The sequence below is a fragment of the Papaver somniferum genome, chromosome 2 (assembly GCF_003573695.1).
Source record: "Papaver somniferum cultivar HN1 chromosome 2, ASM357369v1, whole genome shotgun sequence".
Lineage (NCBI taxonomy): Eukaryota > Viridiplantae > Streptophyta > Magnoliopsida > Ranunculales > Papaveraceae > Papaver > Papaver somniferum.
The window spans coordinates 53,843,089-53,856,899 of record NC_039359.1 but is presented as its reverse complement, the minus strand read 5'-3'; the positions used below and the strand labels follow the sequence as shown (position 1 = coordinate 53,856,899).

The following is a 13,811-nucleotide window of genomic DNA, read 5'->3' as shown; positions in this document are numbered from 1 at the left end:
ATTTAAGCATTGCTGTGCAGATTTTGTGTCAAAGTCAGAGGCATATACTAAGATGCCTTTCAGGATCAAACTCTTCCATGATAATGGCTAAAATGCAGGTTCTGTATTAAGATGCGTACTTCACCTGGATTTAACCCCATCTGTCCGAGTCAACTTCTCCGAATTTGTTTGGGCAACTGCTTGCCGAGAAGTTTTATAGTTCGACTCTTGCTGACAACTATTAGAGTCCCAGAATATATACTCACTTTAATAATTAAATTTAGCATCACGTATCGTGTAGAATGATGGATACAAATAGTTGATACTAAAACAGCTGACACATTCTTAAGGGTAAACAGAGTTCACGTTCGTATTCTTCATTTTGATGATTTGATCCATATGTGTTCTTACTGTATATCCAAAATGCATATTATTTCATACATCCCATCAGAAGTTTTCTTTACGGAAATCGAATTTGGTTGATGTTTCATGAGAGAAATCCAGTGCTAACTGACGTAGAGTTGCTGCTGGTCCTGGTGCTCCACAATAGAATACCCCTGAAAAAATGCAACTTAAGGTTCAGCAAAAGAAATGCAAAAAAGAGCATGGAGCTCATGGTATAAATAGAAAATTTAACTTACCCACTCGTTCGCCGCTGTGATTGTGAGCGATTGTCTTGTAAATGTCGCGCCAATTGGGCCTTCCAAAATAAGACTTGACATGCGTACCAGAAACAATGTCAATGCCAGTTTTGGCGTGGTTGAGCGACTGTAACGATGCAATTAGAGCAGACCTAGCATCATCTTCTTCAAAAATGCTTGTGCAATGATTATGAAGTTCTATGATTCCATTAATATCCATCTTAGATACTTTATCCATCACGTCTTTGAACCATTCGAAAGAACCTTGATCATTTGTAACCCAGTAAAAGTATGCCCGCTTCGTCTTGAAGCTATTCCTATTAGTAGTTGATTTCCCACCTTCAAGATCCTTGGGTTTCATGTTGTGCACAATGTCTTTTATAATGCTGATCATTGGGGTGGCTCCAATTCCTAATCCTACCAACAATACTACCTCAAAATCCTTGTAGTCTTGAGCTGGTGCACCATAAGGACCGTCGATTACTACCCTTGGGAACCTGCATTTTACAATATTAATTACTAGAGTTAGCTAGTTAACTAACAGTATACTAGAACCGTCCCTGACGTGCAGCGGAAACATGCTGTACGACAATCACAATAAACACTCAACCCTTCCAATCCATGAAAGCTACGGAAGTAGCTGCCGTTTAAAATTCTGTAATTCTGTATAACTGTTGCAGAAAGAGAGAAGACGTTTTAGATGCTAAGGCATTGTTAGACACTTACTGGGTGTTGCTTCCTCCAGTTGCTTCTACAGATAGACTTTTCTCTTCTTTTGAAGCCTGCAGATATGCAAGTTCATATATCATCATATTACAAATTATGCAAATCGGATTTGTGGACCTAACTAAAATACACCACTAACCTCAGATAATATGGCTTTGAGTTCTTTTGTCCAGTCTCCAACAGCTCGAATGTGGACACTTAAGCGATCCTCTGCTGGAGACGAAGTAATGGAGAATGGATGCCTGTTTCGACAATTTATAACTCTAATCAACATTTTATTTCTTTTCCATATGTTTTGACAGTCATAAATGGCAGTGATGGGATTGTGATAACTAAAGGTTTAGTTAGATTTACCATTCAAAGGGAGAAACAGCAGGGCATTTAACAAACATGTATTCTCCACTCTTGTATTCGAAGCCCTCTGGTTTTGACATGTGTATTGCCATTACGTCGGGATACTCATTGAACTTTACACCAAAAGTTAAGATAATCAGATCTAGTTAAATGTGCAATTAGGCATCCAATCTATACTAAACCAAATGTACCAAGTCTGTGAACAAACTCAAAAGACATACCTCAAGTATTTTAACCGACTTAACGCGCGATCTAAATGATCTAAGCAATCTCTCGCAAGTATAAAGAGTTATTGGCACTGCCAAGTACATCCATGTCTGTATGCCGCATCAGAGTGCATGTCAGTACCAGTATAAGTTGGTGGTCAATGAATGCTTAATTATAAATCCAGTAATAAAAGTATAGGGGTGTGGGTTTGACGAAATGTACTAACCGATTTTGTGTACCAGTCTTTGGAGAGATAGGTTTTGATTCCATGAACAATGAGAAGAGTGTAAACTATGACGAACAAGTGATGGGAATACCAGAACATATTGAATCCACTGTCTTTTTTAAGTCTTAGCTTTGGTGTGGCTAATGTGAATGCTATTGCCATCAAAACCACCATTATGATCCCTGTTACGCCTTCCACTCCCTTCAGAAACCACCAGTAGTTTTCAGGTTGATCTTCTCCAAAGTATGGCTTCATTGGCTCGTACTCTTTTTCTGACGCATGAAGGAGACGAGGGAAATCACACGTTAAGTGAGCTAATGCATGTACTGCAACACCAATCCCGATTCCAATTGCAATTATCTGGTTAATACATGAACTTGTAGTCTTAATATAAACATCATTTTAGAAATTAGTAAAGAAGAGTGCATTTTCCGATTACTTGGTTAGAGCACAAACATATACAGGAGAATGATTTTTACCTTGTGGAATGTAATGCTGTTGTCAAAAGGGACGAAAGCGCCAAGCTTTGTCTTGTTTCTGAGCCAAGTGATGGTGTTGCGGCAGACTGGTAGTAAGATCAATGCCATGTTGAACTTAAGGGTTTCCGCGGATCCCTTGGCCGTGCAAACACAGTAACCCATGATGTCGTAGACAGCTTTGTTCCGATACTGAATGAACTTGTAGGTGAAAAGACCAACCATGATTCCAATCCAAAGGACGAGAACCCAAATTCTTTCCCAGTTATCTATGAGGTAGTACTTAGTCTTATTAAGCAATTCACTAACTCGGCCAGTGTCTTTGGTTGGTTTATGTTCCTCGATTGGGCTTTGTTTACCATCTTGCTTCCTGAATAGCATCTCCAACTTGTCAATCTGTTTTAGCAGTAGTCATTAAAATCTTCAATATCTGACAAAACTTAATTAACCCTTCTAATTATGCAAATTGGCATACTTAAACTGAGTAGTTTACTTACCATGATGTAACCCAACTTTTCTTCATCGAGTTCTTCCATGATCATGGTAGCATATTCTTGGGCACGTCCGTTAATATTTGAGAGCTTGTTTGCAGATGCGCTGTATTTGATAATCTGCATCGCAATGAATGTTTTCCTTAATACATGACAGAAAGAAGAACAAGTTTCAACAAATAAGCATTAGCCCCAGAGGAAACATTCATGCCGCAGTTTTTCCAAGTCAATCACACATATATACCTGTCGAACTTCATCTACATCAAGTCTCCCATTAGCATCCTTGTCAACCCTGCATCTCGATGTTGTCAAAATCAAGTCTGGAACACAATTACCTTTCAACTCAAAGTAGCATAATCAAGTAATATCAAATTTGTTTAAACTTACATGTCAAAGAAAATCCGAAGCCTAGAATTGAAGTCTTTAGCAGAAATCTGCTCCCAGAATTCTTTGAACTCATCCTTGTTTATGGAATCTGCTGTTATTTTTCTCCTCCTAGCGAGAGCGTCGAAAAGCTCAAGTGCAAACTCATTTGATTTAGTGTCCATCCCTGCATATAAATTGAACCAACAACATAAATACACTGTAGAGCCAAGAAAATGAAAAAAGCACGCTGTTTTGATTTGGTGGGTAGGTGAATATATATTACCTATGCATTCAGCGAATTGAGAACGATGTAGTGAACCATTAGTAGAAGATGTCAAACCATTAAATTTCTTCTCAATCTCAACCCATTTGGTGGATTTTTTGCTGATGAAGTTGAGTCCTTTTAAAGCCTCCTCCACAGAAGGCGATTTACTGCCAGCTTCTGAAGGTTTAGTGCTGGGCACATCAATGGAATTTTGTGCGCCTTCGATGCTTTCATTGTTATGAGATCTCTTGCTTGTACCACTAGCTTGTCCACTATTGATGGAGGGCGCCATTATTTTCCACCTAGACTGAATCTTGCACTTTTGGTTCTGACGGCCACCGTGTGGTGATGATCTTCTTAGTCTAGTCTCTGCAAGAGAATATTAAATCTTCTATGTATTATCGATCATGCAATATTTTTTCAGGAGAGCAATAGGATTTTCTTGAGAATGAACAGACAAGGACTCAAGTTTATAGATGAACAGGCAACAAGACTTGAATAAACTCTGAATCGGTAAGTCAAGCCAAAAGAATAAAACAATGATATGCCATCATCTACCTACTCTGGCTTTTTCTTAGCTATAACTATTAATTTGTGCGTATCCACTCCTTTTCTTTTGTAAATTATGTTACAGTTTTAATGATCAAGTCATAGCTGAATTTTCTGTTTTTCATCAGCAATTTATCTCAAAGGTTTTTTTTCTTAACACGACTCTCGAAGGTTATTGGTTGTCAGTACTGCATGGTTGTTTCTCATGTTTTAAGACACAAATTTTGGAAACGTGGTGGTATGTTACTGCAAACTCAGCTAGTTGCAGCGACAGAGTCATACCAACTACCAGGTGAGGTTTAGGTGCAGATCAAAGATTTTAGAATATTATTGTATTTGGTATGCATTATTTAAGATTTGGTATTGACAGATGTTTCACAGGACGAGAAAAATTAAATAGATTAGGTTCCATTATTTCCTTTGACCATATGACAATGACATGGGAATGAACCGAATTATACTTCGATTCGGCATATACGCTGACTATGGAAGCGTTTCAAAAGCATGTAAGCCTACTGTGAGATGGAACACGTTAGTAGGCCTGAATTTACTTTCCGTTAAATTATACTTAATGTTTGATACATTTACAGGTTTATAGGTACTTATAATTGCAATTATATTTTTATTTATACTCTACTCTTATTGTGGATCATGTTTCTTCCTTGTTTCGTATCATTTATTTTGTGTAAATAAAAGAGATAAGAATTACTTGTGTGGATGATGAAGCAAAACATATCAATTCTGCGGTAACCGCAACAGAACCCCCATTATTGTTGCAGTCATTCTGTCCATGTACTGATTGAATTAATGAAATACAGGAATAATCATTCGTGCATCTGATTGGTACTGATTGAAGCAACTTTCTATAGAATGTAGAAATGCCTCAAAGGTTGGCCCTATATGGGTGATGAACTGATTGCTTAGCTTATAAAGAAACAGACGGATAAGAGGAAAACCTGCATATGGTGCTTCCACAACAATCATGCCGCCACAGCCTGTGATGCCTCTGTGGTTTACAGCAGTCTATGAAGGGGAAAGACGGCAGGAGTTTCACAGTTCAACCCAATCGTCGTAATCCAAGCTAAGAAGAAGCACCAAGAGTCACCATCAACAGACTGACAGTTTCTAACCTGTTTGGGATTAAGAACACAGTAATTCTTAACTTGGACATTAAAAACTGCTCTGAATATCGAAATAAAAACAGTGTAATTAAAACAGCACAGAAACATGTATCCCAAGTACAAGTGAATTTATTTTACGACAGTCGAGACAACCAAATGATTTTTACCTTTTTAAAATGATACTACTGAACAAGTACAAATCATTAAAAATTGGTGAAGTTTTCCTACAATAGCCCCTACAGAGTACAAGAACATGGAATCTGCTCAAGCTTTTCTAGGGCAGAGAAATGAGGGTTACAGGTAAAGATAGGTATTTGGTTCCTGCAGATCCATCGACAAGCCCAGAACGCCTAATAGACCTCAACGTGCCATTGCTTATTCTTTTTGAGTTGCGAGAGTTTTGCTTCCCAGCTCTCACCTCTCTGCTCAGCAACTCTTTTTAGTGTGTCTTGGATTCCAGGCATCATACCCTTCAATCCACAGAAGTATATATGAGCACCTCCATCTAAGAGCTTGAATACTTCATCACTGTACTCCTCGATCTTGTCTTGGACGTACATCTTTCCCCCAGTTTTATTCTTCTGTTCTCTACTAAGAGCTCGGTCGAACCGGAAGTTGTCGGGGTAATCTCTCTGGTACTTTGAAAATTCTTCATCGTAGAGAAGACTGTCAGAGTTGGCCACACCAAGGAAGAGCCAAGCAAGTCCACCGAACTTATACGTGGGGACGGATTCCATGAACATGCGGCGGAGGTATCCTCTGTATGGGGCCACACCTGTTCCGGTGGCGATCATAATGTGTGTGGCATTTGGATCGGTCTCGGGTAAAAGCATTATCTTTCCAGAAGGACCTGTCAAAAAGTTAACGCTTTAGTTTAGATGATTTTTCGGTGTGCAACAGCATACAAAATTACATTTATAGCCATTTCAAAACTGTGGTATGACATTCAACAAATGAATCCCAATCGTAATTAAGTATGGTTACTCGTTCTGGCACTATTCTAAATAAATGAATAGGCATTATCACCTGTGACTTGAACTTTGTTTCCTGGCTTTGAGTTGCAAAGAAAGTTGCTACAGACTCCATTTTTAGAGGGATCTTCCTTTCCAGTTTCAGGGTCGTAATATACAGCCCGGCGAACACATAAACTGGCAGTCTTTCCGTCAAAAGAATCTCCATACCTGGTAGATGCAATTGAGTAGAGGCGAACATTGTGAGGACTTCCTGGTTTCTTTGGATTTTCCCCCTGCAAATTAAAAATAAAACAACATCAGACAAAAATCCTTAGCTAACCATTAACAAAGAAAAAATAAGTAACAACTAAAGTCTTATTTAAATAACAGTGTGTTAAACACTGCAAAATCATAACAAAAGAGATGCAAAAGTAACACTGTTCATAAATAACAGTCGCAAAGAGACCAATTCAGTTCATTTCATCACCATATACAAATATATTCAAGCGCTGAAAATGTTATTTAGTTTTAGCTACACGAGTATAGATTACTTACAGGTGGTATAACACCATAACTCTGTCCTTCCCAGTAAGGAACATTGCCACCATGATCAATCACAACATGGCAAGTCTCTCCAGGAGCGTTTGGGCCAACAATCCTTTCCACAGAAACAATTGTTGCAGTATAAGGTTCCTTAGGTTTGTGTAGGTTGAGAGGTGGATCTTGAGGATCCTCTAGTTCTAAAGGTGATACTGCAACCTTTGGTACGTTCGCTTGTTGCACAGACATGCATACTCTGAACGAGTTTTTTGATTTCAAGCTATTGCTTTTCAAATTCAAGGACAAATGTGGAAGACATGGTTTCTCCTGAAACCGTAGATTTTGTCTCTGACAAAAAGGAAAAAAAAAACACATTAGCAACCTCGCATTAGGAACTCATAGCAAATATAAGTGTGCAAATTCATTTTCTGATTTTCATATACAGTTACGACCACAAAGTTCACAAACTGCTTGCATAAACATGGTAATCAAGTATATGATCAAAGACAACGATGTACCAAACAGAAAGAAAAAGAAAGGAAAAAGACAAAATGTTGGATAACTAGTGCCTTGCTCGCCAAATACTCAGAGACCGGAGACATGGCTCCTAATAACCACCCCAAAAGGTTCACCATGGCAACAATAGGAGCGCACCACATCACCATCCACGTCAAACCACGAGTAACTCACTAGCGATTAGACATTTGCCTACCACTGTCAGACAAAAAGTGACCTAACTTTCCAATAGACTTAAACAAACAGAACTAGATCTTAAAAGTCAACTCACATTCCTACTCATAGTGGTTGGTAATAATCAGTAACTTGTTCAAAATTAATCACTAACAAGCACTAAACCCTTCATGAGGGAATCTCAAAACACCAAATTCCTACAGAATATGTTGTACTAATAATCAGTAATCACCAATTTAATCAATAAAATTTGTTGAGATTTAATCACTAATATTCAAAAAACAATAAACCCTTATTGAGATTAATTTCAAAACCTAAATCCAAAAGACAAAACAACAATTTGTTCACTAGTGAAAACTGGGTTTTCAAAATTGGACCACCTTTTTAGTTTCTAGTACTTCTGAGAGTGATTTCTTACAATCAATATACAAATCAAGGCAAATCAAAAAAGCCCCAGTGTGATAATGATGATTATACCTGAAATCCAGATACCCTTTGAGATGAATCACTAATTCCAACTCGAACAGATAGATTAGAACCCTAAAACAACAACAAAAACCCTCAATTAGATTACCTAAAAAATAGCTAATAAGAAGGAATCAAATCAAAACAGAATTAAGTTATACTGACCTGATTAAGAGCTAATTGAGCAGCCATGATTAAGAACTCGAATGGGGTTTTTGAAATTGAATATGTTTTTTTTGATTCGGATGAACCTCTACCTAAATAAGACTGTGGTTGGACCCTTTGGCGAGTGGCAAAGGGCATAAAACAGAGGAGAGAGTGGAGAGCAGTCTATGTTATAGCTGCCCCTTAATGTCTCGGTTTGGTTAAATAATCGAGGAGGGCTTTAATCGGTTTTTTTATTTTATGTTTAACGGTGACCTCCGTTAGCATAGATCGACTGCTTGTGTCTGGTATTTTATTGTTTTTAAACTCCGGTTGATTTATATTTGTGGAGATGTGTGATGTAATGGTGATGAGATGCGGTAATTTTTGGCATTATTGCTCTGGTTATCTTTTATTTCATTGTTGGTGGACATTTGGATGTTTGGGGCTACACGGACGGATATACTTATGTGACGGGATGGACCAAAAATTTACTTCATGGTTCAAATCCTGCTAGTAGTGTCCTGATTCAAAATTTGTCACCGTAATGTACTATCTGCTGTTGGAATTTCTAAATAAGTTTGAATACTAGACACTAGACAAATATATTGGAAAATTTCTAATAGCGCATTTGGATACAAATCTGCTACTCCAGAAGTAGAAGTTACGAGCAGAAGTCAGAAGCAAAAACATTTTGCTTCACAAAAAGCTGACTTTTCTAATTCTAGAAGTCATTCTGAAATATCATTGCCAAACTGACTTCTGACATTTTGACTTCCAAAAATCGAAAAGTAACTTCTGAGTGCGCATCCAAACACGCTATAAGTAACCCTTCACTCAGTAGTCACCAATATATTGAAAATCGAGTTTGAAGACCATCAAACTTAGTAGCTTACTTGTTGTTGAAGGGGAGCATTCAACTTTAGAAACCATAATCATTTTCTTTGATTCAAGTTGCGGTTCAAGGGAATAATTGAAGCAAAACTTGATGACCGCAAAAAAAAAAATAATAATTTTTTTTAGCGAAACCGTTCGGTACAAATAATTTTCATCCATTGATTATTTTAAGGTTAGCCCATCATTAGAGGTTAATTACCAAGATGTTTTTCGCCAAACTATTTAGGATATATACTTGATTGGGTTTACCCATATTAATTGGGGTATATCTAATGAGACAAAACCCAAGACATTTAGAAGTAAAATAGGCCACCTCTTAACCATATATTTTCTAAATGGCAAATATATCCTTGTTTAATTAATACTAAAAATTCTGATTAGGTTAATTAATTGAGTTTGGATTAAAATTTTGAAATTATGAATTCAGTAGATTAAACCTTTCGTCTGTCTTATGAGTTCGATTTCAATCAAAAATTTTGGTTTTGAAAATGTGAAAGGTCGGCAAGGTCGACGTTTCAATAAGGTGTCGACTATGTTTCACCGACATGGTCTACGTTTGAATAAGGTGCTGACTAAGTCTAGGAGGCATGCTCCGCGAATGAAGAAAACACTGACCCTTTTTAGGCCGGAATCGTTTTTGAATGAAGAATATGCCTACTATGTTGGGCCAGAAATCTTATGGTCGGCATGTAAATATTTCCTACAATGTCGTCTATCATATAGTCGGCATGCAAATAATTTCTAACATTGTCGGCTGACTTATAGTCGGCATGCAAATAATTTCTAACATTTCCGGCTGTTGAAAAGTCGGCAACGTAACCTTGCCGGTCTATAGTTATACCCAACAGAAAACAAAATATGGGAAGATGTAATTCACTTTATTCATGCAATTTAGGTTAATACATTGATTGAGCATAAAATCTAAATCCTTGTCGACGGAACAACGAATGCACTTAGCATGTGCATCAAGCCTTTGAACCCCTAGGCGACCCTAGTGGACGAGTTATAGTCTCGTGAGGGTTTACATAGAGATCTACCCAGAAAACCTACACTAAAGCTTTTAAAGACATCAATCTTCGCCCGAGGAATCCTACGACGATACACCCTCCATCATCTCCGGGGCATTCTCCAGGATTTTGGATGAATTGATAGCTTGCATCGAATGCTAATGCTTCCCCCTGTTCCTCCAAGTAGCGCGCGTTGACGACTCCATGCTACAAAAACACAAATACAAACTTACTTTGTTAGTGCGGTTTAAGTTGGAAGATCAAACAACATGTATCACGTAAAATAAACCACAAAAATACTTACAAATTGTTCAATGGACAAGTTGAAGTTGGTAGCATTAAAAATCGGTTTTTGGATAGCTTAATAAGAAAGTATCGCATTTTCGATGACTAGGTGCCTATCATGAATTTGTTGAACACTTCTTCCATCAGGATTCCCAAAAGTCTTGCCTATATTTATTGGGTATCCTAGCCCAAAAGGTTTCGGCATCCACCCTTACAGAGGACTGCCTTCTAACTCGAGTTTCCGCGTACCAAGCTTTGGTGATTGCTAAATCTTCATTTGAATCAAATGATGCCATTGTTGTATGTAGAGAGCTATTGGGTGAGTTAGATGGAGTGTATGATGATATGATCTTTGGAAGGTATATGCAAATAGTTGTGTGTTGTTTTGTATGAAGAAGTAGTGTATTTATAGGATGGTGCCCAAATTTGGCCGCTATGGTAGTCAATCAATGCAATTGTACTTGCAAAAATTTGAATTTTGAACTCGCGGGCGAGGTTTTTATTTCCCCATTATGCCGACTAAGTTTGGCCGGCAGGGTCGTAATTTTCTTACCCTGCCGACCTTATTATAATTTTAGGCATCAGGAGTTCATTTTCTTTTGTATAACCGTCGGGAAGGTATTTGGTCATCAGCAAGCCCGCTTTGATATAGTCGGCAGGGTCGTATAATTTTATAATCATGCCGACCTTATTATGATTTTAGGCATCAGGAGTTCATTTTCTTCTGTATAACCGCCGGGAAGGTATTTGGTCAGTAGCGTGTCGGCTGTGATATAGTCGGCAGAATCGTATTTTATAACCATGCGACCTTATTATGATTTTAAGCATCAAGAGATGGTATTTTCTGCAACACGTAGTCGGAAGGGTCGATAACAGAATACCTTGCCGACCCTGGTACGCAAACTTCTTCTGCTGTCATGGCCGGCAGTCTGAAAGTTCACAACCTTGTCGACCCTGGTTTAGTCGGCAATGTATCTTAACAAAATCATGCCGGAGGAACTATTGAAACTTTACATAGCTAAACAAACCATTCATTCAACAATTAGAAATCCAACACTTTTTGTCCAAAATACGAAAACATGTCCCATAAACCTTAAAAAAACATTTGTCCAACCGTTAACCTTAACATTTGTATACCACAACATAAAGAAATAAACTAGAACTACATTCATTCACTACCACGACCACGACCACGGCCCCGTTTAGCATTATCACGACCACCACCACTACCACTACCACTACTACCATCACACGGGAACAATCCTTCTTTTTGTCATCATTCATCTTGGCATGTGCTTCCCTCCTGGATTTTTCTTCCCTCTTTACTTAGACATCAGCTTGCTTGAACAATTCATAGGCATCCTTATTGTCAACATTGCTAGCGTAGTCAATGTGCTTGGTTTTCTCTTCAATCGACAAAGGCTCTCCTCTGTCTCTCGCGCAACACATCACCTTCACAAAGGTCTTCAAATGCGCTTCTTCTATTTTCAATTAAACAACAAACAATTAATAGAATGATTCGATAATGTAATCTCAAAACAGTAAAAGCAACTCTAAAATACTTAAAAAGAACTTAAGACTTATTGCTGGATCTTTCGCTGCCATCTTGTTCTTACGAGCCAATAGTTCAGCAGTCGGTTCCCTAATCACAGTAGGACGAGCCAGACCCAAGTACCACGTCATGTATTTCTCATGAGCTTCATGACCTTCGGTCACCTCGTTCAAAAGACTCGTATCGACTTTACGACCACGTCTTCCGTTCCAATGCTCGTTAACTGGCGCTGGAGCGTAACGGACGTCAATACCTTTTTGGGACGCGCTGCACTCCTCCCTTTACCACTTTAAAGAACGGATCAGTATCGAAATTGGGTTCTTCTTGGACATAACCCAATTGTCGCATTACCCGATGTGGATCGTACATTGAAAATCCATGGGAGAACATCAAGGGACCGTAGTATAATGCAATATCATCTCTCCTTTGCATTAAACCTTGATTTATAGCATCTCGATATAGATCAAATATTACCTCATTCCAAGTCAATTTGTCCAAGGAGATTCGCACGTTGATAAGCTGCTGCGGCATATCCTTATCTTGACCACCCTTAAAACTTTATTTTTGTCCTATTGGCTTATCAATCACAACATTCTCATTCACTTTGATGTAGGAGTTGGCTTTCACTAAAGTAGGGAAGTGCTCATATATCCAAACCTATGCAAACACAAACTTTAGTAAGAATCTTATCTTTATAAAATTTTACAAATATAAATGATTTAGACAAGAAAATTACCTGGAAGAGACATATATTTCCATTAACTTGAGCAGTGAGTGCCCGTGAATCCTTTGTCAACTCATTGTTCAAGAAGGAGACCGCTGCAGTACCCCAAGAATACTTGGTGTGGTTAGAAAAGACACACAAAAGACTTGCAAGTATACAAGGCCAAGTTTTAGTATAGAGAGTAAGCAAGGGATCAGTCCACAGGGAGTGGGAGCATACGAGAAATTTTCCTAAGCTAGCAATGGAGACAAGGCACTATGGCAGTGAGCAAGGCAAAGTAATATGGCAATTGCAAAGAACCAAAACAGTTAACAAAGCAAAGATGACAAAACAGCATGGAACCAAGGCTGTGAGCCAAGGGCAGGGGTGAGTTTGTGCACTGATTTCAATGCACAACAAGCTTCAAAATACAAGAAATAAACAGCAAGATAGCTAAGAAATTTAGTTGAGCAGGGAGCAAAATAAGACTGAAATTGTAAGTGACTGAAATAAGGTAATGTGGTCTAAGCTAAGGCTTAGAGTCCACCTTTGTGTCCTAGCCAAACAATGTGATCCTAGGTTGAGTTGAGTATCCTATGCATACATCTAGAATGGGAGGAAAACTAATTTGCTAACTAGTTTGCCCCTAGCATTGACTGTCTTTTGACAGAACAATCAATCACAGGCACTATGAGCATTAGTCTCTTCCCATTGCTCAATCAAAACAATGCACTAAGGCTCTAACCTAGCATTCCACTATCAGACAGTGCACTGAGGTTTCATCTAAACCTCAGCTGCAACAATTTAGCTCATGCTCAACATATAAACAACATTAACATTCATCACATATGATAATAAGAGCAAAATCAAACAAAACAAGACTGAAAATTTACAAAACAAATGAACCAACAGTGTAAACATGAAACATATGAGAAACTGGCTAGTCCAGTTCTCTACAAGAGTGAAGCTGGCTAACCCAGCATGGTTACAACACACACCCACACCTTCTATTTATACCCAGAAATCAAAATTAGGGTTTACAATGTTTTCCCCCAAATTCTCAAAATTAGGGTTAGATATTTTACCTAATTTGATGTGACAAATCACTCAAAACGGCCGACCCATTTCTTCTCTGCCTCTTCTGGTCCTTCTATGCCTTCAATTGACGCCTCT

The 13,811-nt window shown here is 38.3% G+C and overlaps 2 protein-coding genes across 3 annotated transcripts; both read right to left on the bottom strand.

Annotated features, from left to right (window-relative positions):
- Positions 1–302: 302 nt before the first annotated feature.
- Positions 303–5,432, bottom strand: LOC113347666 (respiratory burst oxidase homolog protein D-like). 2 transcript variants are annotated; one of them, XM_026591341.1, is made up of 14 exons: positions 5,238–5,329; positions 4,991–5,076; positions 3,751–4,101; positions 3,489–3,651; positions 3,345–3,393; positions 3,107–3,220; positions 2,613–3,005; positions 2,134–2,493; positions 1,922–2,017; positions 1,701–1,813; positions 1,486–1,588; positions 1,347–1,402; positions 621–1,117; positions 303–536 (listed from the first exon to the last, which is right to left on the bottom strand). In XM_026591341.1, the coding sequence occupies exons 2-14, from the start codon at positions 5,013–5,015 to the stop codon at positions 427–429; spliced, it is 2,430 nt and encodes an 809-aa protein (XP_026447126.1). In that variant the 5' UTR covers positions 5,016–5,076; positions 5,238–5,329; the 3' UTR covers positions 303–426. The 2 variants fall into 2 exon arrangements, with proteins under 2 accessions (XP_026447126.1, XP_026447125.1); XM_026591340.1 differs by lacking the exon at positions 4,991–5,076 and having other exon boundaries at positions 5,238–5,432.
- Positions 5,433–5,464: 32 nt separating this feature from the next.
- On the bottom strand, positions 5,465–8,417 carry LOC113347667 (ferredoxin--NADP reductase, root isozyme, chloroplastic-like). The gene is made up of 5 exons (XM_026591342.1): positions 8,216–8,417; positions 8,063–8,125; positions 6,911–7,243; positions 6,429–6,648; positions 5,465–6,252 (listed from the first exon to the last, which is right to left on the bottom strand). Exons 1-5 carry the CDS (start codon positions 8,351–8,353, stop codon positions 5,753–5,755), a joined length of 1,254 nt encoding a protein of 417 aa, XP_026447127.1. The 5' UTR covers positions 8,354–8,417; the 3' UTR covers positions 5,465–5,752.
- Positions 8,418–13,811: the final 5,394 nt, after the last annotated feature.

Bases quoted from the DNA above. Each gene is read 5' to 3' on its own strand.
- LOC113347667 (XM_026591342.1), bottom strand. From the start codon at position 8,353: ATGCCCTTTGCCACTCGCCAAAGGGTCCAACCACAGTCTTATTTAGGT. The intron at 8,126-8,215 runs GTCAGTATAACT...TTGTTGTTTTAG, and splicing joins CTCAATTAGCTCTTAATCAG to GGTTCTAATCTATCTGTTCG. The intron at 6,649-6,910 runs GTAAGTAATCTA...TTTAATTTGCAG, and splicing joins GTTATGGTGTTATACCACCT to GGGGAAAATCCAAAGAAACC.
- LOC113347666 (XM_026591340.1), bottom strand. From the start codon at position 5,265: ATGATTGTTGTGGAAGCACCATATGCAG. The intron at 1,589-1,700 runs GTAAATCTAACT...TTGTCGAAACAG, and splicing joins GCTGTTTCTCCCTTTGAATG to GCATCCATTCTCCATTACTT. The intron at 1,403-1,485 runs GTTAGTGGTGTA...GCATATCTGCAG, and splicing joins TCAAAGCCATATTATCTGAG to GCTTCAAAAGAAGAGAAAAG.